Source organism: Notolepis coatsorum, assembly GCF_963971535.1.
Source record: "Notolepis coatsorum genome assembly, chromosome: 7".
Classification (NCBI taxonomy): domain Eukaryota; kingdom Metazoa; phylum Chordata; class Actinopteri; order Aulopiformes; family Paralepididae; genus Notolepis; species Notolepis coatsorum.
The window spans coordinates 51,126,734-51,150,435 of NC_140171.1; the positions used below are offsets into that span (position 1 = coordinate 51,126,734).

Genomic DNA, 23,702 nt, shown 5'->3' on the forward strand with positions numbered 1-23,702 from the left:
TCTCTCTCTCTCTCTCTCTCTCTCTCTCACTCTCCTGTCCAGACTGTTTGTCCTCGAAGGCAGAGGACAGGTTATTCAGGAAGTTGTTTAGAAGGTACAACCAGTTCATAAGACCAGTGGAGAATGTCTCTGATCCAGTCACTGTGGAGTTTGAGGTCTCCATCTCACAGTTGGTCAAAGTGGTGAGTGACACGCACACACACGCACGCACACACACACACACACACACAAAGATGAAGCTGGGCCAACACCTATCAGCCTAATGCTTATGACTCTACTCAATAAATTGCATCTGAAAGGGTTTGGTCCCATCAATTTAGACTTTTTAGACATTTTTGTGGACCTATTTTGACAAATGATGCCCATAGTGTATTATGCACACACAGATACATTGTGCGGAATGGAAGATGATGAAGCCTGATGCCTTTTAGCATGGCTCCCAGGAAGCGCTGAGTGTAACCACCATGCAATCTCACTAAAAGCACCCACTCAGCCGTGTGTGTGTGTGTGTGTGTGTGTGTTGTGTGTGTGTGTGTGTGTGTGCGTGTATGTGTGTGTGTGTGTTTGTAGTGTTGTGCGTGTGTGTGAGAGAGAGAGAGAGAGAGAGAGAGAGAGAGAGAGAGAGAGAGAGAGAGAAGAGAGAGAGAGAGAGAGAGAGAGAGAGAGAGAGAGAGAGAGAGAGAGAGAGAGAATTATATCTACATCTAACTCAGATCAAATGTACTGCCTGTACTATAGAGTGAAAATATATTCTGAGAACAATCAGTGACCAGTCAGTTCCTCATAGCTGTTGAACTGGTCATGCTATATTGTGGTAGATTGTACCAGTAGTAGATTGTACCAGTAGTAGATTGTAACCAGTAGTAGATCATACCAGTAGTAGATTGTACCAGTAGTAGATTGTGCCAGTAGTAGATTGTGCCAGTAGTAGATTGTACCAGTAGTAGTAGATTGTGCCAGTAGTAGATTGTGCCAGTAGTAGATTGTACCAGTAGTAGATTGTGCCAGTAGTAGATTGTGCCAGTAGTAGATTGTGCCAGTAGTAGATTGTACCAGTAGTAGATTGTGCCAGTAGTAGATTGTGCCAGTAGTAGATTGTGCCAGTAGTAGATTGTGCCAGTAGTAGATTGTACCAGTAGTAGATTGTAAAACAGGACCATGTAACCTAGATCTATAGGCTACAGAGCATCTATTTCATGTTCATTGTGAAGATATGCTCACTTTTCCTTCATCACACAGACAAATCTTTTGCTGAAGTTGACAATTTTCAACTCAAATGAACGTCTCTTTGCCCCCATTCAAGCTTTGTGGTGTATTTCAACATACTATAAGAGAGAGACAGAGAGAGAAAAAGAGACAGAGAAAGGAAGAGAGAAGGGGGGAGATTAAAGAGAGAGGGGGCTTTTAGAGAGAGAGAGAGAGAGAGAGAGAGAGAGGAGAGAGAGAGAGAGAGAGAGAGAGAGAGAGAGAGAGAGAGAGAGAGAGAGAGGAGAGAGAGAGAGAGAGAGAGAAAAGAGAGAGAGAGAGACAGGACAGTGAAGATAGTGAAATAAAGAAGTCCCGGTCCACAGCGTGGCTTTCGCTCATTGAGGAAAAACTGGTCTGATAGGGTTGAACTTTGCCCATGTAGGCCAGTTGAACAACTCAGCAAGGTGAGACGGGTTCTCGGACAGTCCAGGTACGGGCGTGGCGGAGGGTAGTCAGGCGGGCAGGGGTCATACATGGAGTGGGTTCTCAGACAGGCGAGGGTAGTAGCCCACAGGAGGGATCTAGGTCCACTCCAAATCAAACACTAAAGCATTACATCACACGCAGGAATGGGTTATGAGAATTAGACCATGCCTAGGGGTGGTCGTTAGGCCCCCCTAGGCATGGTCTAATTATCATAACCCACGACTGCACGTGGTGTAATGGCTTTTATACAATGGCCAATGTCATCCAACCTTATTGCTATACAATAAACACACATTAATTGAAGATTTATTGACAAAACCATCTGCTGAATAAGTAGTTCCCAAAATAGAAAAAAAAAGACATTGCCTCCATGTGGAAGCAGCTCGGAAGTGCATCCAACTGTTCTCAGTAAGACATCCAACAAACTAACACCTCCAACTGTCTCTCAACTAAGACATCCAACAAACTAACACATCCAACTGTCTTTCAACTAAGACATCCAACAAACTAACACCTCCAACTGTCTTTCAACTAAGACATCTAGGGATGCCCCGATCGATCGGCCACCGATCGTTATCGGCCGATAATCAGTATAAATATGCGATCGGGGAATTCCGATAATTAGTCATATTCGCAGATCGCGGAAACTGATCAAGTGGATATCTCACTCGCTTGTCTCAGACGCACAGGACCTGCAAACTGCTCCTCCTCCCTAGCCCCGCCCGTACCCGTGTAGAGTTTGTAAACACAGAGGCGGACCTCCTCTGCTGAGTCTAGATAGTGCATTCGACCTGAGCTAACGTTAGCTACCTAGCTATCGTTACTGTTTAAACAAAATTACCCAGTCAACTATTCACTTTTAGTAGGCATTGTCTAACGGTATTTAGCCGGCTAGCTACTGATAGCTCCGGATATCAACAAATGCCCCAGGAAGTCTAGTAGCCCATGTTGATATCTCCGTTAGCTTGCGTTAGCTTGCGTTAGCTGACGTTAGTTCACGGTTCAAAACGAAATGTCCGATTGAACTAAATAGTTGTCTTAACGTCATCTAGCCGGCTAGCAGTAGCTACAGATAGCTCCTGATATCAATGTCTTATAACATTGATTGAATGCGTATTCGAGCTGAGGGCTTGCTGAATGTGAAATGACCAAAGCATAACGTTACCAATAGGGTCCCGCTGCAGCGCCGGAGAATCCTTTTTGGAGCTAGGGCTAGTAGAGTACACACAGACAGTGGAGCTGTTTGCAGATAGCGAGCATTTTGACTTGTTGCGTGGTGGCGATGTCTCGCAGATAATACAAGTACAAGTCTAATTATATAATATATATATTTTATAAAAAAAAAAAAAAAATTATATAAAATAAGTTTTTAATCAAAAACGATCGGTATCGGATCGGTATCGGCCGATATGGCTCACGACGATCGGTGATCGGTATCGGTGGCAAAAAACGTGATCGGGGCATCCCTAAAGACATCCAACAAACTAACACCTCCAACTGTTTTTCAACTAAGACATCCAACAAACTAACACATCCAACTGTCTTTCAACTAAGACATCCAACAAACTAACAGATCCAACTTATTTTTTTACCTACTTTCTATAGAACTTCATTCGTAGATGCTTCTATAGAAAGTACTGTTTTAAGTGAGCGTGGATTATTGAATTGATTGATTGATTGATTGCTAATTTTATTACTGTCCGCCTTGCTTCCAACTGGTTAAGCTTGGCGACTCTTTCGAAGTCGCTCTCTTTCGAAGTTGGTTAAGGTTAGAGTTTGGAATCAGGGCTGGTGGTCTATCGCCCTGCTCTAAAGACAAACTCTAACCTTAACCAACTTCGAAAGAGAGTGACTTCGAAAGAGTCGCCAAGCTTAACCAGTGGAAACAAGGCGGACAGTAATACAATTTGCAATCAAGTTCAAGTTCAAGTTCTTTAATAGTTGTCATACAGAAGTACAGAATACTTTCATACAAAATGCTTCTTACTGTTACGCTCCAGAGACTGTGCTAGACAAGATAGTATCAAATAACATAATAACATAATATAGCATGAATTTAGAAGAAGAAAATGAGGTCACAGTGTTCAGTATAGACATATGTACAATGTTCTGAGTTACCATATAATATACAATACACAATACTATGCAGTGTACTAATGTACAGTACTATCTAGTGCAAAGCAGAAATGGGATGAGGTACAATTTTAGGTACAATTTACAGTAAGGTGTACGAGTTGTAGTGCAATCCTTCATCCATAAATATAAAGTGTGGGGAGTGGGTGCTACAGTGTGTTTGTTTAAAGTGGGTGTGTGCTATAAGTGTGTGGAGTGGGTGCTACAGTGTGTTTGTTTAAAGTGAGTGTGTGCGTGTGGATGTGTGTGCTATGTGCGTTTGGTGGTTGTTGTTGTGTAGTGTTCATTCATTGTTCGTTTAGCAGCCTGATGGCCTGGGGATAGAAGCTTCTTCTGAGTCTTTCTGTGCTCGCCTTGAGACTCCTGTATCGCTTGCCTGACCGCAGCAGTTCAAAGAGGCAGTTGTTCGGGTGACTGGAGTCTTTAATGATTCTCTTAGCCTTGCCCTTGCAACGCTTGTAGTAAATGTTCTGGAGGGTGGGGAGCCCCCCTCCAATTGTGCGTTCGGCTGAACGTGTCACTCTTTGTAGTCTGCTTTGGTCTTGTGCAGTGCTATTCCCAAACCAGGAGGTGATGTTGCCGGTCAAGATGCTCTCTATTGTACATGAGTAGAAGTTCTTAAGGATCTTCTGGCTGACTTGGAACTTCCTTAGGCGCCTGAGGAAGTAGAGGCGTTGTCGTGCCTTCTTCACAACACTGTTAATGTGTGTGGTCCATGTCAAGTCCTCGGATATGTAGGCTCCGAGGTACTTAAAGCTGTTGACTCTCTCAACCGGTGCCCCGTCGATGCTGAGGGGGCTGTAGTCCTTGACCCCCGACCTCCTGAAGTCCACAATCATCTCCTTTGTTTTGCTGACGTTCAGCAATCAATCAATCAATTCAATAATCCACGCTCGCTTAAAACAGCGCACCTCCCAGCTGCTTCTATAGAAAGTAGGTAAAAAAATGTATAATACATTTGCAATTAATCAATCAATCAATCAATTCGCGCAATTTTTATTTTGTTCCACAATGACTCATGACCCACTAATTACATAATCCAACATTGTGTAAGAAACACATTCGCCGTGACAGAATCGTTTTTCATTTAGTCTTTATGACCCTATCAACATATCCTTTTGTAACGTTTACTGTCCGCCATCTTGCTTTCACTTCTAAAAACTTGCATGGCGGATTGATAGTAATTCGGTTGTGGGCGGGTCCTGGGACCAAGAGCGTGGGGTTATGACAAATACCCACGTGTAACTTGACTGTTTCAGAATCGAGAAATGTGCATGTATAAAGCGTGTTAATTCATGTTCTCTTAACTCACATCCACCATGGATTTTCCGATCAAGGTTCTCCAACTTCGCCCCTTTTCTCCCTCTCCTATCAGCCCAGTAATGAGCCGCAGCCCCTCTCCGTGAATTAGACACAGGTGTCATTACTCTCACACACACACACACGCACACACGCACACGCGCGCGCGCACACGCACACACACACACACACACACACACACACTGTCTCTGTGTTATTTATGTGCGATGCTTGAACCATATATCAGAGTGTAGCTGAAGAGAGGTCATGAGTCAGGCAGGGAGATAGAAGGGAATTGGGGTCTTGGACCTCACCATTTATTATTAACTGACTGTCAGACAACCTGGGCTGTCAATCAACTCTCTAGATGTACACATGGAGGATATACTGTAGAGCTGTTTCAATGGAGTCGCGTTGCTGTGGAACATGATGTTAAAACCACCCTTAATATAATTTTCCTATTTTATGTGTGAAAATGTCTGTAGTTCAGAGGATACTGTACATTCCATTTCTGTTTCAATATTTTTTTTTTGCCTGTGATAATTGAAGTTGAATTCCATTGCTGTGTTCTAATATGGGAGGTATTTGGTTTGTGTTTGTTGTAATGGCTCAATCAGTGATTTTCTTTTACCATATAATTGTGGCATATACAGTATTCACATACAGTAGAATAGATACTTGAAGAGTTTGATCTGTAGATGGAGAAACATTACAAACATTTTAAAGCCACAATATAGCAAATACCAAAAAAAAACATGTCAAATTTATTTTGTTTGTGTTTTCATCACTGATTGGGCCTTTAACTGGAGCCCAGATTTTACAGTAAATGCATACAAATTTGCAGTCAATATTCAAAACTGAATAAACCCATTATGCGAGCACACATACACACAGACACGCACGCACGCACGCACGCACGCACGCACGCACGCACGCACGCACACACACACACACACACACACACACACACACACACACACACACACACACACACACACACACACACACACACACACACACACACACACACACACACACACACACACACACACACACACACACACACACACACACACACACACACACACACACACACACACACACACACACACACACACACACACACACACACACAGGAAAACACACATATACTTAGCTTCTGTCCAACATAAGATCTGTTCCTTCTCTGCAGGATGAAGTAAATCAAATCATGGAGACTAATCTATGGCTCAGACATGTAAGTATCCTCTCTCTCTCTCTCTCTCTCTCTCTCTCTCTCTCTCTCTCTCTCTCTCTCTCTCTCTCTCTCTCTCTCTATTTCTCTCACACACACACACACACACACACACACACACACACACACACACGCACGCACGCACACACACACACACACATACACACACACACACACACACACACACACACACACGCACACACACAGATGTATGACTACACCCAGGTCCTAATCAATGGTAGTCTGATGGCCAGTCACGCTCTGACTCTCCGCCCTGCATCAGATCTATAGCCACACAGACTGAACTCTGACCATCCGCCCTGCATCAGATCTATAGCCACACACACTGACCTCTTGACCCTGGGCAGCTGCCTACATGCTCTCCAACAGGACGACTCCATCTTCTTAATTAGCGTCCTCTTGACCCCGTTTTACATATTATTTTCTTTATACCCCCTCTCTCCCAAATGAGAGAAGAAAACACCTACAGTAAGTGAAATTGAGACCAGTAGCCGAAAAGGTCACTGGTTCAATCCCAGGCACCGGAGAGTGTATTCCAGTCGTGAGCTGGTGACCGAAGGGTGACTGGTATTACATCTATGGTGCCCACCATCTCTACCTAAGTGCCCCTTGAGCAAGGCATGAACCCCCACAACAACTCCAGGGGGCATCGCACTGCACTGCGTGTGTGACCGCGTGCACGCGTGTGTGTTATGCAAAAAGACACATTCCAAATGCCTTGTGTACATTGACAATGAAGTAAATCTTAATTGACATGGTTGAAATTGACGAGATTATAATGACATAGTGTGCAGGTCAGTGACAATCGCCTCTCATGATTGACGTCGGCTGTGCGTCAAAAGCGTCCGCTTGAAGGTCAGAACGGATGTTGGAAAAGGTGGAAAAGGCTGAAGCGGACCATTCGAAAGCACGGGGAAGGGCTCGTCTGGCCGATCATGCCGTCGGTGCGCCGTCTGATTCAGCGGGCCATCATTTCACAAGGCATCGGTGATGCTGATAAACACTGTGGTCACCGTGGGGTTTACGTTCAGAGGGGCTTTTGTGTGGATATGAAAATGTCATGGAGCTGAATGTATGACACCACAGCAGTGTATTTGGCAGGTTCTACATTTAACCCATTAGAACCCACACCCATTTCTACTTCAAGGAAAATTATGAGGGGCATAAGACTGACTAAATAGACTACAAAGAAAACATTTCTGAATTTATTTTCAAAATTGCGCCCCCTAATGGCAAAGATCTGAAAAGTTACATATATGTCACATTGGGCGTTAAGCATTAAACTTATTCCTAATTCCCATGTAGTGCACTACATGGTACTACATGGTACTACAGGGTACTACAGGATACTACATGGTACTACATGGCACTACAAGGTACTACAGGGTACTACATGGCACTACATGGATTACACTGTGTGCAATACTCCAATTCAGCCATTCGCAATTCAGCCGTTGGGTGGGGGGCGCTGTTGAGTGGTCCTGTGACCGGACCTGAAAGCGCCCCTACTCTGCGGCTCTGCAGCTGCATATGCTTCTCGCAAAATCCAGCATCCAGCCCCGCTGTTGGCAATGGGAGCAGCACGGAGTCTCGACTCGGGACTTATTTTATTTGGAATATAATGACTGTATACACAAAAGTAGCCTAGTTTTAAGTTAAAATATTATAAATCTACATGCCTTGAGGATGTCATTCTTTATATAGCCTGCCTATCAGGCAAAAAAAAATATTCTAACGGAAACACTGATACCGTGATATATACCGTTACCGTCTATGCTTCAAATTATACCGTGATATAAATTTTAGACCATACCGTCCACCCCTACTACATGGCACTACATGGCACTACATGGTACTACATGGCACTACAGGGTACTACATGGTACTACATGGTACTACATGGCACTACAGGGTACTACATGGCACTACGGGGTATTACATGGTACTACATGGCACTACAGGGTACTACTACATGGCACTACAGGGTATTACATGGTACTACATGGCACTACAGGGTACTACATGGTACTACATGTCACTACCGGGTACTACATGGCACTACAGGATACTACATGGTACTACATGGTACTACAGGGTACTACATGGCACTACATGGCACTACAGGGTACTACATGGTACTACATGGCACTACAGGGTACTACATGGTACTACATGGCACTACAGGGTACTACATGGCACTACAGGGTACTACATGGTACTACATGGCACTACAGGGTACTACATGGCACTACAGGGTACTACATGGTACTACATGGCACTACAGGGTACTACATGGCACTACAGGGTACTACTACATGGCACTACAGGGTACTACATTGAAATATGACTGATATTTGTTTTAATGTGCTTTGAACAATTGAACAATATAAAATATATTAACTAAATATCATTGAATCAGACAAATTAACTGTGCAGATCATAATAATTGTTTGCATTGTGACATATGTGTCACAGCGAATTTTCATGAACATTTTAAGTTGATATGCCCGGTGTGAAATATGTGTCACAGCGATTTTTATCAATTGTTTTCTTTATCATTTTATTCAAGAAATGTGTTCACAATAGGTTATATATCATAAAGCCCATGTTATGTAAGCATTATAATTCTTAAATGGGCAAATCTTACCTTTTAGCAACAAAAATCTAGCTTTTGAATCTTAGCTACTTCTGTCATTTAGTCACCACCATCAGTCATCATTGTGGAAAGGTGGTTTATGGGAGCACAACATCACATGATCTGTCACATGACCCCACCAGGATGTTCCACTGGTGTCCCTTTGGGACTTCATGAGGTAAAATCAAGAAAAAAGCTTTATATGGCCATTTCCAGGACATGTAAAGTACGTGTGACACCTGTGTCACGGTGGGTCCTAATGGGTTAAAAGCTGACGTATGATTCCGGGATTTGCCCCTACCCACACGTCCACACACACACACAAATACACCCACACGTATACACGCGCACAGACACACGCGCACATGCGCGCACACACACACACACACACACACACACACACACACACACACACACTGCACGTACACACACACACACACACACACAGCACGTACACACACACACACACACACGCACACACACACACACACACACACACACACACACACACACACACACACACACACACACACACACACACACACACACACACACACACATACATATATCACCGCCATTTTCTTTCCTTCTATCTCCCTCTCCATCCATCTCTTTTTGGCAAAGTTAGCTGCCAAAGATTTCAAACATACCGGTACTCCTCGTTCTCTCTGTTTTCATTATCTCTCTCTGTCTGTCTCTCTCTCTCTCTCTCTCTCTCTCTCTCTCTCTCTCTCTCTCTCTCTCTCTCTCTCTCTCTCTCTCTCTCTCTCTCTCTCTCTCGCCCTCTATAGCAGGAACACACAACAGAGGGATTATTTATGATTTGTGTATCTCTCTTTCTCTTTCTTTCTAGTCCTCCTTTCACCCTCTGTCTCATTCCTTTTACCTGCACCCCTGTTTCTCATCAGCAAATCACAGTGATGAGAAAGTGTCTGTCACTGAGTCTGAACTTGAAGATGTTTATTTTGTAATAAATGTTTTGATTCACAGGCGTCATATAAGATATGTACTAAAATGCCTCTGAATGAAGAGTGCAGCATTTATGTGCCACTCAGCACTATGTTAAATATGCATTCACTTGTGTTTCTTCTATGATACTGCTTCAAAAGGAAACAAACAAAGCAAAATATACCGGTATGCAAGTTTCAATGAACATGCACCTTTGATATTTAAAAGTAATAATCTCTAACATTTTCATATACATACATATCTATTTTGCCACTCTCTAACACCAATTGATATAACACCGCAGCGATTCTACCATTTGATGATACGTTTTACATCACCGACAGCAACAGCAGTTTATTTGGAAGGAATAGAACACTAACTCAACACTTACCATGCATTTTCAAGGTGGAAAGCGGGTCAATAAACAACGATCAATTATCACCAATAGATGTCGCCAGAACAAACAAAGACGAGGATCTTGCTGATTACCATTTTAGAAGTCATCAAGCGCATCTGCGTCCTTCATTGGTGTTGTGTAAACAGTAAGCAGCAGTGTCAGCAGTGCTCTGTTATCAGGGCAACAGAATCTCCAACCAATCACGCTGTATACTCTCCCTGGTGGATAAATGGGAAAGCTAGCATTGCATGAACTGGTTAATTAAATAGCTCCCAGGTAATTACTGCTTTAATTTGACTGGCTAATGTATGAATCCATCTTGAATGGCATGGAAATAGCCAAGACCAATGGATCAGCTGCCTTTGAAATCATTCTTTCAGGTATGTTGGTAGAATAGCTGCATAAACTCTTTCTCTTCTACCACTGTTCTTCACGCACACACTCCTTACACACGCACACACACACACACACACACACACACACACACACACACACACACACACACACACATGGACACATGGACACATGGACACATGCACACAAATACAGTACACACACACACACACACACACACACACACACACACACACACACACACACACACACTCATCCTGGGAGGGTTTCGCAGTGTCTGTGGTTTGTCTGCCCTCTATTTCAGATCTGGAATGACTACAAGCTGCGCTGGATGCCGGTGGAGTTTGATGGTATTGAGTTCATCAGAGTTCCTTCCAATAAAATCTGGAGGCCTGACATCGTGCTCTACAATAAGTAAGCCTATACTGTTTTATCATCATCATCATCATCATCATCATCATCATCATCATCATCATCATCATCATCATCATCATTGTCATCATTGTCATCATCATCATCACCCCAACCACCCTCAAAAGGAAATTATGTTAATATCCCTTATGGTCCCTTACTGCCCAATAGTGTGCAGTCATGTATAGAATGAGGAAATGTGATGCGCTGTACTACTAAGAGACATCTCTGAGGACAATGTGACCATTGTCAATTCTGCTTTTCATCTCAATTAATTTAATGCTGTCCTCATTTTCTCCGCATGCTGTGACTCGTGACGTGAGTCAAAGGCAATTATATGCATTTCATATTTCACAATGGAGATGGTAATTCACTGTCATGTTAACCCTAATGCTCTCTTTCTTTTCCTCTACGACCCGCCTATTTATTTCCAACCCTCTCCTCCCTCCTCATTTTCTAATTTTCTTTATCTTTCTCTCCCTTTGTCTATGGTGCCTAACTCACTTTAACTATTGCTTCTTACTAAATCCCCATTCCGCTTTATCCCATACCATACACGCCATGCACACACACACACACACACACACACACACACACACACACACACACACACACACACACACACACACACACACACACACACACACACACACACACACACACACACACACGCACACACACACACGTGCGAACATAGTGCCGTAGGTGATTTTCTGGTGGAGGATAAGACCAAAGCTCTTCTGAAGTTTGATGGCACCATCACCTGGGTTCCCCCAGCCATCTTCAAGTCCTCCTGCCCCATGGACATCACCTACTTCCCCTTCGACTACCAGAACTGCTCCATGAAGTTTGGTTCTTGGACCTACGACAAGGCCAAGATAGACCTGGTACTTATTGGGTCAAAGGTCAGTTATTGTGTAAAGTATGGCATAGCTTTCTCTGGTCACCTGTACATCTCTTCCAGCATGTTCCTTCAACAATGCTATAGAACGTACTGTATAGCCAATACGTTCTAAGTATTGTAGCATAAAAACAGCACCTTTAAAAGATCAATTGTCTGCGCTTTTGGTTTGACTTACAGTAATTCACCCTCCAGATCCACAGTGTCTGGTTCAGTTAGCAAATATATTACAACGAAGAAATGTAAAACCTGAAAATATTTATAGTAACACAAGCAAACAATAATTATATTAGATTGTGGGAAAAAACAGCCCCCGGTGGGCGTGGCCTGAATGCGCTGCATGACGAATAGGAGACACGCGCCGTCATTGAGCTGAACAACGTACGAGTAGGAATCAACAACAACAACAACAACAACCGTTGGAAATACTTCAGATTTTGATTAACTTGTGGAACCTTGAGACAGTTTTATGCAAGCTATGTAAACTACAGTTGAGCTGGCCTACCTTTTTTGGGAGTTCTAGCATCAAGAATGTACAGTAAGTAGCCAACTTTCTGTTTTAGCACTTAATGTAAATCATCCCTCATGTTTATCACACATTGTTCGGAGGCATGTTGCTGTGTATTAATGTCCGTTCTATATGCCGTAAACTATCATTAATTTGAGCTCCGAGAGACAGCCCCTTCTCAATCTAGCACCAATTCCACATCACATTGGGGTTTTTGATAATCCTGCAGGCTTTGCTGACACACCAGCTGTTATAATCTGTATATGTCCTGGAGGGAGGGAAGCTCACATCCACTGTTGCTGTGGGCTGTTCATATGACCCTCTAGTCATTTGCGATTGAGGGCAGAGCAGTTTCCATAAGAGGTGGTGATGCGAACTAGGGATGCACCGAATGGGAAATTCTTGGCCGAAACCGATACCGAAAATAGGAAACAGTTGGCCGAAAACCGAATGCCGAAAGGCAGACAATTATTAATATAAATATATATATATATATAATGTATTTTATTTAGTTCAGCTACCTGATTATGGCAAAAGACATGATTATGGCTAAACTTAACTTAAATAATATTAATGATCACTATTATGAGTCCATAAAACATTTATTCAGCACTTTTGAATGCGTACATTAATTCCAGACTGACTGCTGAAAGATTGTACAATTTAAATATTTTCTCTTTGCATACAACAAAATGTGCATTAAAGTCAAGTGCATTTTCTTTTCTCTGTAGGATAACTACAACAAAGTGCATTCAGAACAAAGCCAAGGTGCTTTAAAACTGCATAAAGATCTGCATAAAGACACACACACAAGAGGGATAATAGCTTATAGCAGACTTAATGATGTTACTGTAGTGGCTACTGTCATAATTCACGGCGTTCTAGCCTACATGGAATGACTGTTGTATTTACTACATCTCCCGTGACTCTTAGCGGGGGATGACGAAGCTTAAAAGAGACTAGTGAAAGTGAAGAATGGAAGCGTTGTTAGCTAGCTTAACGCTAACGTTAGTTAAAAAGGTTTATTTTTTTATAATTTTTTTTTATCTTTTCCCCCCTCCTTTTTCCTCAGTTTTTCTCCCATCCCAATGTTAGTCGTTATGCCAATTCCCAATCCCCTTCCTGGTCGCTGCGCACCTACCCCCTACGGTTGGTCTGGGAGAGTGGAGGCTATCACATGCTTCCTCCGACACATGTGTAGCCAATCAACCGCTTCTTTTCACCTGGCAGTGCGGACTCTCACTGAGAGGGTGTAACGTGTGGAAGGATCACACTACCCCCCTTAGATCCTTTCCTCGCTGAGCAGGCGCCCCGACCGAACTGTAGGAGTCTCTGTTTACAATGACCAGGACCCACCCACCAGCTTTCCCACCCCTAACACTGCCAATTGTGTTAGTATGAACGACCAGCCAAGCTGGTAGCAATGCCGAGAGCTGGGCTCGAACCCAGCATCTCCTGCACTAGTGGCGAGCGCCTTGGATATAAAGGATGTTAAAGACGCATATTGGACGTGTTGCTCGCGGAGTTTACATAGAAACAGCGTGACTCGCAAGAGGAGTTATCACAGGCTGTAGAACGCAGGACTGAAGAGCTCACGTTACACGTTGTGCATGTAATCACTGAAACCGCGTTTTGATTATGTCATCACAACAACACGTTAGGTTACGAACATAATCCTGTTCTTTGACATTCTGTGATATTTTTTCAGTGCTAAAACCCTTTCGGCCGAAAGTGCCTTTTTGAACCATTTTCGGCCGATAATTTTCGGAGGCCGAATATTCGGTGCATCCCTAATACGAACACCATGGGACTTGAAGCTGCTAATTCTCTCCACAGCAGACCTGTTGATGTTGATGGGGTCTACCCTCCTGAAGGAAATCGGTGGTGGTTTTCAATGTATGTGATGTATAGATTGGGGGGGAGATGACCACAGCTAAAAGGGGCCGGTTCAGAGAGGTTGAAGTGCATGCTGACGGTGGTGGGAGACGGTGGTTCAGAGCAAGCAGGGTGTTAGTGTGAGTACCACACTGAGCAGGGCCGAATGTTTTGAATTCCCCAGTACATCAACAAAGATAACGGAGCAGCACAGGGCACAGAGGCAGAGCGCGATGGAGGTTTTGACAGTAATGAAACGTTTTGAAATGTGTGAAAGGTTATTAGCAGTTGTCATGACAGCGCATGACAACCAGAAGAGGGGCGGGCCGTCGTTGCTATGGCGAAGGTCCTATAAATCTAACAGTGTTTCCGGGTGTAAGCCAGACCAAGAGCGACTGAGGGCAGACTACAATCTGACTAGGGCTGAGATCACACAGAAGAGACTCCCTCCTCTCACCACAGAGAGGGGGGGGGGGAGGAAGGATGCCACATCATCATTAGCTTCGGCTAACACGAGGATGGTCCGGGCTAACGACTAGGCCTGACCACGATTGGACTGAGTAGCAGAAGGACGATAGACTGAACACACCGAAAGATCTTTAGGATAGATCTTACAAGGACAATATAATCTGTTAACATCTGAGCTGAGGCTCCTGTTTATCAAATAAACAACGCTTCTCCTTGTAAGGTACTACGCTGTGTCAGAGTGTCGAATTCTTACGAAGGTGGAGGATTATTATGGTGGCGGTTTGCACTAACAGGGATTGTACAGCCAGTATATGAGACGTCGGGATCATTAAAAGTACACAACGCAGAGGAGAGAGGATAACACAAGAAGACGTGATACTGGCCGGTTGATCAGAATCTAACAGTTGGTGCCGATGACAGCCGGATTGCAGATCGAGATTAGATTGGGTTGAGACGACGATGCCAACGGTGGTTAAAGACAATGGGGCTGGAGACGGGGAGTGCCAAGGCCATGACAGAGGCCATGACGGGGCACAGCAACCAAGCCGAGTGGAACCATGGATGCCAGACAACGTTGGAAAAAAAAAACGTGAGTGTGTCTCACGCTAGGGGTCTTAGCCTTATCTAACCTCGCAAGCCAATAAAAACGAACAATAGTGCATCCGTAAACATATTTGGTTGACATAGAGAGAACGCCAGCTGTAATAGTGTGTTTTGAATAACAGCAGAGCGGGACGGTTTTTGTTTTGAAACCCGAGGGTTTTATCTTTAGACAAACAAAACAGTGCTTAGAGCACAGAAGCCACGGTGCAGAAGGAGTGCTGGCGAGAGAGAGGCAGGCTGCACGGTTTTGGGTGTTGGGAGTGTAAATGCAGGAGGAGCAAAGGGGGGGAACGCTTGAACCAGACGAAAAAGTTGTTATGGCGGGACTGTCGTCATGACAGGAGGAAAGTCGAAAGGAGATTGTACCAGTGTGTATTATGTCCGATCAGGCAAGAGTATTCGTCTGAGATAGCTTGCCCTAATCGGTAGAAAAGAGAATGTTTGACGCATTAAGGGGACAGTGAAAAAAAAAAAGGGTAGACAAGATGGCCGCAAAGCCACAAGGAGGCTAACGGATGAGAGTCAGAGAGTGACGTCAGCTAAAATACTAGACTGAGTTTGCCACCATCTAGGGGGGACAGTGGGATAATACAGGCAAATAGAGGAGGAGTAGGTCGCCACCTAGTGGCGGAAGGGGGGTAGTGCTGGGGAGTTTCCATTACCCATAGGGGAATATTTAGATATAGGTCTCTACGACCATCTAGTGGCGGGGTAGGGGAGTGACTCCAGATTGAGTATAAAAAGGGTGCTATTTTTATAGTAATACTAGTGTTTCCAGGTAGGAGAGTTTAATTTAATTAAGGAGTTACATTTTTTCAAATTACCAACTGCTTGTGTGTATACACGGTGGTGTATGTGAGAACTTTGTAAAGGAACTCAAAGTGTAGAATAGAGCAGTGGTTCCCAAAGTCGGGGTCGCGACCCAAAGGTGGGCCGCGAGCAGCCATGGGTGGGCCGCCAGATGATTTATAAAAAATATATATATATTTTTTTTTTTTTTTTTTTTTTTTGTCAGGCCACTGAACTTAGAAGCAGGCCAGGACAGTGTTTCTAGTTGTATTCTAAAATTCTATTCTATTGTATTCTAAAATGTGACTATATGGTTTTATATTAACTTAATAAATAAACAAAAACGAAAAATCTACTTATTTCAACGAACATTTCAAACTAAATAACAGATTATGCACATAAAACGCTGAAAACAACCGAAGCAACAATAGTATTTTAATGAGACTATTATTATTATCATTATTATTTTGCAACAAGTTAGCCCTCTCATAAATAGCACATATAAATGAATAACTAACTTGAACTAACTTAATAGGATTGAAGTGATATTTGGCTTAAAAAATCGGTCGCCTGGCAAAAAAAGAAAGAAAAAAAACGCCTGACGATGTGCATTGGGCCGCGGCTCTCTGACGCCTTATTTTCTGGGTCCTGGCCTGAAAAGTTTGGGAACCCCTGGAATAGAGCAACGGACCGCTCCAGAGCAACGGACTGCTCCGTGTTTAGGGTAGAGCAACGGACCGCTCCAGAGCAACGGACCGCTCCAGAGCAACGGACCGCTCCATGTTTAGGGTAGAGCAACGTACAGCTCCAGGGCGACGAGACTGCCCCGTGTAGGGTAGAGCAACGGACAGCTCCAGGGCGACGAGACTGCCCCGTGTAGGGTAGAGCAACGGACAGCTCCAGGGCGACGAAACTGCCCCGTTTAGGAGAGAGCGACGGACTGCTCTGTTGTATGTTAGATAAGAGTAGGAGTATGTGTACGTGTGTGTTGGGAACCAGAGAGACAACACAGTGTTAAGGGCAGGGAACCAACCTGCTCTGTTGTATGTTAGAGCGATGCTCTGTTGTATGTTATTATCATAATAATAATATCGATATACAGGTTAAGTAAATAGAGTTTAATTATTGAATGGGTTAAATAAGAATTGCACAGAGAGATGAGGTGCAGTTAATTAAATAGGTTTAATTATGAAATAAGAGGGAGTTTGATTTCTGGTGGGGCTTTCTCACACTTAATAAATAGGCAGAGTCTTGAAGACACGGTCACCAGACAGAACTGGCGCGAGCTGGGGGCCAATCGTGGGACGAAGAGTTAGGGCGACGAGCTGGGGGCCAATCGTGGGACGAAGAGTTAGGGCGACGGAAGTGGGAATCGGTAAGCTGCTGGTGTCACACCGGAAGACAACAAACAGGGAACAGCCCTGTAGGACAGATATGGGTGTTGAGAAGGTGGGAGACTAATAGAGAACAAATAGCGCCATGGGCTGTAGGACACTCACACCGTCCAACAGTCTGAAAGGGCATGGCCATGGCAGGGGTTTGCAGAGAAAAAATATATAGAGAACGGGAGATAACTCCATGGAACAAGCTGCAGGCCCAAAAGCCATGGTACACTAATAGAAAACACAGGGTCGAGTGTACAGAAAACTGCTGGTGTGGTGTTTCTGCTTTCAGAGTCTGGAGGTGACCGACGGCGGTGGAGACGACCCTCAACCAAGATGACCGATAGGGGGCGGAGACGACAGACGGGACGGAGTCCAGCGGTCGCAGGCGGTGTTGCCCAGGGGAGAACGAGGCGGACATCGGAGGGGGCTTTCCTGCGGAGACGCTGTTTCGAGGCGTTTTGAAACAACAGAGCATGGGCGGGTGTATTGAATGAATCATGGACAAAAACAGTGACTTCCTTTCAGAGTCAATTAGGAGATCAAGAGACGAGACAACAGCGAGAAGTCCTGTGTTCATTGATAATAATTGATAGGAGTATGAGATATAAATGGAGGATTCATATATAAGATATATGTATAGAAGGATATATATATATATATATATATATAAGGTAGATAAGAGGGAAAACAGTAAAACAACAGGATAGAATTATTGGGAGCAGACAGAGGGGCTCTAATTGTTATGAGTCGTTGGATGTTGTTGGTGTTGGTGGTCTGTTTCGGTTCCCTTTGTGCACGAAGGGGGGCGCAAACAGTCATCAGGCAGCAAGATCACTGGGTTGACCGTGGGCCGTCTTCATTTCTTGTGCACGAGAGATGAGGTTGGTTTGCTTCAACCACAGTCTATTTTTGGGATAATTAATTGAAAAACCAAATAATGATTTATGATTCTGAAGGGTGATTAAGAATCAAGGTGGGAATGAAGGAAATCGGTGGTGGTTTTCAATGTATGTGATGTATAGATTGGGGGGGAGATGACCACAGCTAAAAGGGGCCGGTTCAGAGAGGTCGAAGTGCATGCTGACGGTGGTGGGAGACGGTGGTTCAGAGCGAGCAGGGTGTTAGTGTGAGTACCACACTGAGCAGGGCCGAATGTTTTGAATTCCCCAGTACATCAACAAAGATAACGGAGCAGCACAGGGCACAGAGGCAGAGCGCGATGGAGGTTTTGACAGTAATGAAACGTTTTGAAATGTGTGAAAGGTTATTAGCAGTTGTCATGACAGCGCATGACAACCAGAAGAGGGGCGGGCCGTCGTTGCTATGGCGAAGGTCCTATAAATCTAACAGTGTTTCCGGGTGTAAGCCAGACCAAGAGCGACTGAGGGCAGACTACAATCTGACTAGGGCTGAGATTACACAGAAGAGACTCCCTCCTCTCACCACAGAGAGGGGGGGGGGGGGGAGGAAGGATGCCACATCATCATTAGCTTCGGCTAACACGAGGATGGTCCGGGCTAACGACCAGGACAATACAATCTGTTAACATCTGAGCTGAAGCTCCTGTTTATCAAATAAATAACACTTCTCCTTGTAAGGTACTACGCTGTGTCAGAGTGTCGAATTCTTATGAAGGTGGAGGATTATTATGGTGGCGGTTTGCACTAACGGGGAGAGATAAGGATTGTACAGCCAGTATATGAGACGTCGGGATCATTAAAAGTACACAACGCAGAGGAGAGAGGATAACACAAGAAGACGTGATACTGGCCGGTTGATCAGAATCTAACAGTCTGTAATCCATTACAAGCTCCTTGGTCTTTTCAACACTGGGAGAGAGGTTATTTGCTTGGCACCACCACTTCTGTGTTGAGAGGCAGAGGGGCAGAGGTGTTGGGGCCCATCCTCAACACCTACCGACGGTCTGACAGAAAATCCAGGATCCAACTGCATGGGTTGGGGTTGAGTCCTAGATTCCAGAGCTTGGTGTCAAGTCTGGTGGGGACTATGGAGTTGAATTAACTATAGTCTACGAACAGCATCCTCACATGTTGTGGCTATTGCATTGTCCATGGATCTGTTTTACTAGTAGCCAAATCTGTGACTTGAAATTCTTATAAAACAAGCTTCCTATCTCTCCCACTCATGCAGGTGAACCTAAAAGACTTCTGGGAGAGTGGCGAGTGGGAGATCATCGACGCCCCTGGCTACAAGCACGACATCAAGTATAACTGCTGCGAGGAGATCTACCCCGACATCACCTACTCCTTCTACATCCGCCGGTTGCCCCTCTTCTACACAATCAACCTCATCATCCCCTGCCTCCTCATCTCCTTCCTCACAGTGCTGGTCTTCTATCTCCCGTCCGACTGCGGTGAGAAGGTCACGCTCTGTATCTCCGTCCTGCTCTCCCTCACTGTGTTCCTGCTGGTCATCACCGAGACCATCCCGTCCACGTCGCTGGTCATCCCGCTCATCGGGGAGTACCTGCTCTTCACCATGATCTTCGTCACGCTCAGCATCGTCATCACCGTGTTCGTGCTGAACGTCCACTACCGCACGCCCATGACCCACACCATGCCGGGCTGGGTGCGGTCGGTCTTCCTCAAGGTGCTGCCGCGGATCATGCTGATGAGGAGGCCCATAGACCAAGAGGGCAAGGCCGGGGGCTTGGATAGCAGTGGGGAGGCAGGGGGAGCTGGAGGGGGAGGAGGAGGCGGAGGAGGCGGAGGAGGGAAGAAGAGGAAGAACAGCCTGTCGCAGGTGAGCATGGTCGGCGGAGGTTTGATGGTTGAATGGGTGGATGGGTAGGTAGATAGTAGGGGTGGACGGTATAAACGGTATATGGTATAAACGGTATGAATTTGCTCTATGGTATGGATTTTGACTATACCGTGTAACCGGTAGAGCAGCTCTAAAATTTCACTCGCATTTGCCCCTAAAAATAGAACGAATTAGTCATAGATAATAGATATGTGCAAACTGGAAAAAGTTATTTAGGAGGCTTCGCGCAGTGGGCGTGTCAACATGCAATTGTCATTTCATAATAAACACATATCACCGCGGCGCACAGCAAGTTTCAATTTCAGTTCCTGGTATTTTTAACCAGTGGAGAAAGGTAAGAGATTTCGTTTTTCTTATATGAATTATTCTACCTTAATAAAACATACCTGGTGATCAACTACAGTTTGCTGTGAACATTATGATATGTGTGTAGTGTTCTGATAACGACAACTGGGCAGCGGGGCTGGATGCTGGATTTTGCGAGAAGCATATGCACAGTGCAATACTCCAATTCAGCCATTGGCAATTCAGCCGTTGGGTGGGGGGCGCTGTTGAGCGGTCCTGTGACCGGACCTGAAAGCGCCCCTACTCTGCGGCTCTGCAGCTGCATATGCTTCTCGCAAAATCCAGCATCCAGCCCCGCTGTTGGCAATGGGAGCAGCACAGAGTCTCGACTCAGGACTTATTTTATTTGGAATATAATGACTGTATACACAAAAGTAGCCTAGTTTTAAGTTAAAATATTATAAATCTACATGCCTTGAGGATGTCATTCTTTATATAGCCTGCCTATCAGGCAAAAAAAAGTATTCTAACGGAAACACTGATACCGTGATATATACCGTTACCGTCTATGCTTCAAATTATACCGTGATATAAATTTTAGACCATACCGTCCACCCCTAGTAGATAGGTCCTATGGATAGGTTAAAGGAGTACCAAAAAAGGCCAAGCTAAACAACTCACATATAGAAATTAAAAGGCTTTATATTGGGGTACAATGTGATCTGATATTCCTAATAACATCTAACCATGTACATCTGACCATTTATCACAATTTCTTTGGACTTGCTTCACAGCATCATCAACATTCAATAAGTCATAGCTTCCTAACCCCTTGTCCTATTTAAGTGCAAGAGACATCCTTTTGTAGATCTGATCTCTCACTTTCATTAAATGTGAAAAATCAAGAGACCTGTTAAGGACATTAAGGGGTGTTTTGGTGTTTTGGTGTCGCACAAAAATATCTGGCTTTCACATAGGTTTGAATTAAATAAATAGAAGTATAACTAACGTAGATTGACCGATCTCAAGCTCCGCCTTCTCTTAGCTCGAACAGAAAATTTAACAATAAACAGAAACTAAAACTAAAACCAAAACCAAATCTGTGGTCGGGGTTTCCCAGCAGGTTGGAGGCGGCTCGATCAACTGTCTGGAGTTCGGGGACAACAAATTGCCCTCCATGGAGGGCTGTGGCCGCAAGAAGTGCCCCTGCCCCTGCCAGCATGGCAAGGAGACCCCAGCGACGGCGGACCCGGGGAAGCTGACTCGCCAACTGAGTCCTCAGAGCATCAACACCGTGGTGGCCTTCTCGGTGGTGTCGCCGGAGATCAAGCAGGCCATTGAAAGTGTCAAGTACATCGCCGAGAACATGAGGAGCCGCAACAAGGCCAAAGAGGTGACTGACTGTTATCTTCACCGCGGCTGACAACGCTGAATGTCAACGGGCAATTAGAGGATAGGATACGATCAACCTAGTTGTCTTTCAGAGCGAATGGAATAGCTCTTATCAGATATCCCCGCACCCCCCAACACAATTCACGATCGTGCTCATTTACTCACACACGCACACACACACACACACACACACACACACACACACACACACACACACACACACACACACACACACACACACACACACACACACACACACACACACACACACACACACACACACACACACACACACACACACACACACACACACACATACTGTACACGCACACACATTCACAGCCCCCTATATATTTACAGTATACTGTATAGGCATACATCTACAGTATATTTGTATGACAACTAATAAAGAAACTTGAAACTTGTAAGTTTCTTAGAATTGAGGAGAGAACTCTCTCTCTCTCTCCCTCTCTCTCTCCCCCTCTCTCTCTCTCTCTCTCTCTCACTCCGGGGGCTGTCGGTTATAAATACAGCGGGTGAATCCTCCCAGAGAGCAAATGTGGCCTTTGATATGTAAAAACTCTCGACTCCATCAGCTTTTGCCATAAACACCCGTAGCTTTTGACACCTTCATTTGAATGTGTTCATTATCATAGTAATTTCCTCCTGTGCAAATTATGTTGTCAATTGTCTGGTTGATTCCCCAAAAAATATTCAACTTGCTACCTTCAGCCCCTCTGTCTCAACATCTAGATCTTCGCCTCATGCCCTGCCACTCCCCTATCCCATCTTTTTTGAGGCTCTGTCTAGATCACCTAATCTGTATTTCTTTTTTTTCTCTTATATATAATATTTCACCTCCATAAAACCATTTCCCCTCCTTTCCACTTTATTTGTATCACCTGATACTACTGTTACTTCGTGCTCTCTTATCTTTTTTCCTTGTCACCCCCCCCCCCCCCCCCCCCCCTGCTCACAGGTGGAGGATGACTGGAAGTACGTCGCCATGGTGATTGACAGAATTTTCCTGTGGGTGTTTGTGACCGTCTGCATCCTCGGAACCCTGGGCCTCTTCCTGCAGCCTCTTATCGGCTTCTGGTCATAACCACTGACCAATCAGGGCGCACGTCATGCCCTGCATCGACCAAACCGGGAACCGTCACTTAACTTCAGTTCTTCACCCGACCGAGCAGAGCTTGGCTTTCAAAGTTCTAGTCCTGGAGCACTATTGGTTGTGTAGGTTTTTTTGGGTTTTGCCTTTCACTAACACACCAACATTGTTTAAAAACAAATTCTACATTCAGTCTGGATCATTACATTTCGAGGTGTGTTAGAGCTGGGTTGAAATGGAAAAAGTGGCACATCCAGTAGTTCTGCAGGACTGGAGCATGAGAGCTGACGTATGACATGGACGCTAATGAATTTGGGACTTTCTGCAAACAGCAGAGCTGACTAGAGCCGTCTGTACACATTCCGTGCTAGACTGAACACACCCATGTGAAAGCCAATCAAGCCTGCCCATGCATTGACTGACAACTGTCATACTCTATACAGCGTGATTCATCGACCTGGTCACAGCCGATCACATGCTGTTGCTTCTTTTATG

The 23,702-nt window shown here is 44.6% G+C and overlaps 1 protein-coding gene across 1 annotated transcript in view; it reads left to right on the plus strand.

Moving 5' to 3' along the window:
• Window positions 1-23,211, plus strand: part of chrna6 (cholinergic receptor, nicotinic, alpha 6) — a gene marked incomplete at its 5' end in the record, with an annotated part of 52,239 nt that extends 29,028 nt beyond the window's left edge. The window contains 7 exons of the mRNA XM_084317971.1: window positions 43-182; window positions 6,299-6,343; window positions 11,000-11,109; window positions 11,804-12,011; window positions 19,787-20,398; window positions 21,825-22,097; window positions 23,076-23,211. Of these exons, the coding sequence (XP_084174097.1) occupies window positions 43-182; window positions 6,299-6,343; window positions 11,000-11,109; window positions 11,804-12,011; window positions 19,787-20,398; window positions 21,825-22,097; window positions 23,076-23,201 (1,514 nt within the window). The 3' untranslated portion in view covers window positions 23,202-23,211. The remainder of the gene's footprint in view (window positions 1-42; window positions 183-6,298; window positions 6,344-10,999; window positions 11,110-11,803; window positions 12,012-19,786; window positions 20,399-21,824; window positions 22,098-23,075) is intronic.
• Between the last annotated feature and the right edge of the window lie 491 nt (window positions 23,212-23,702).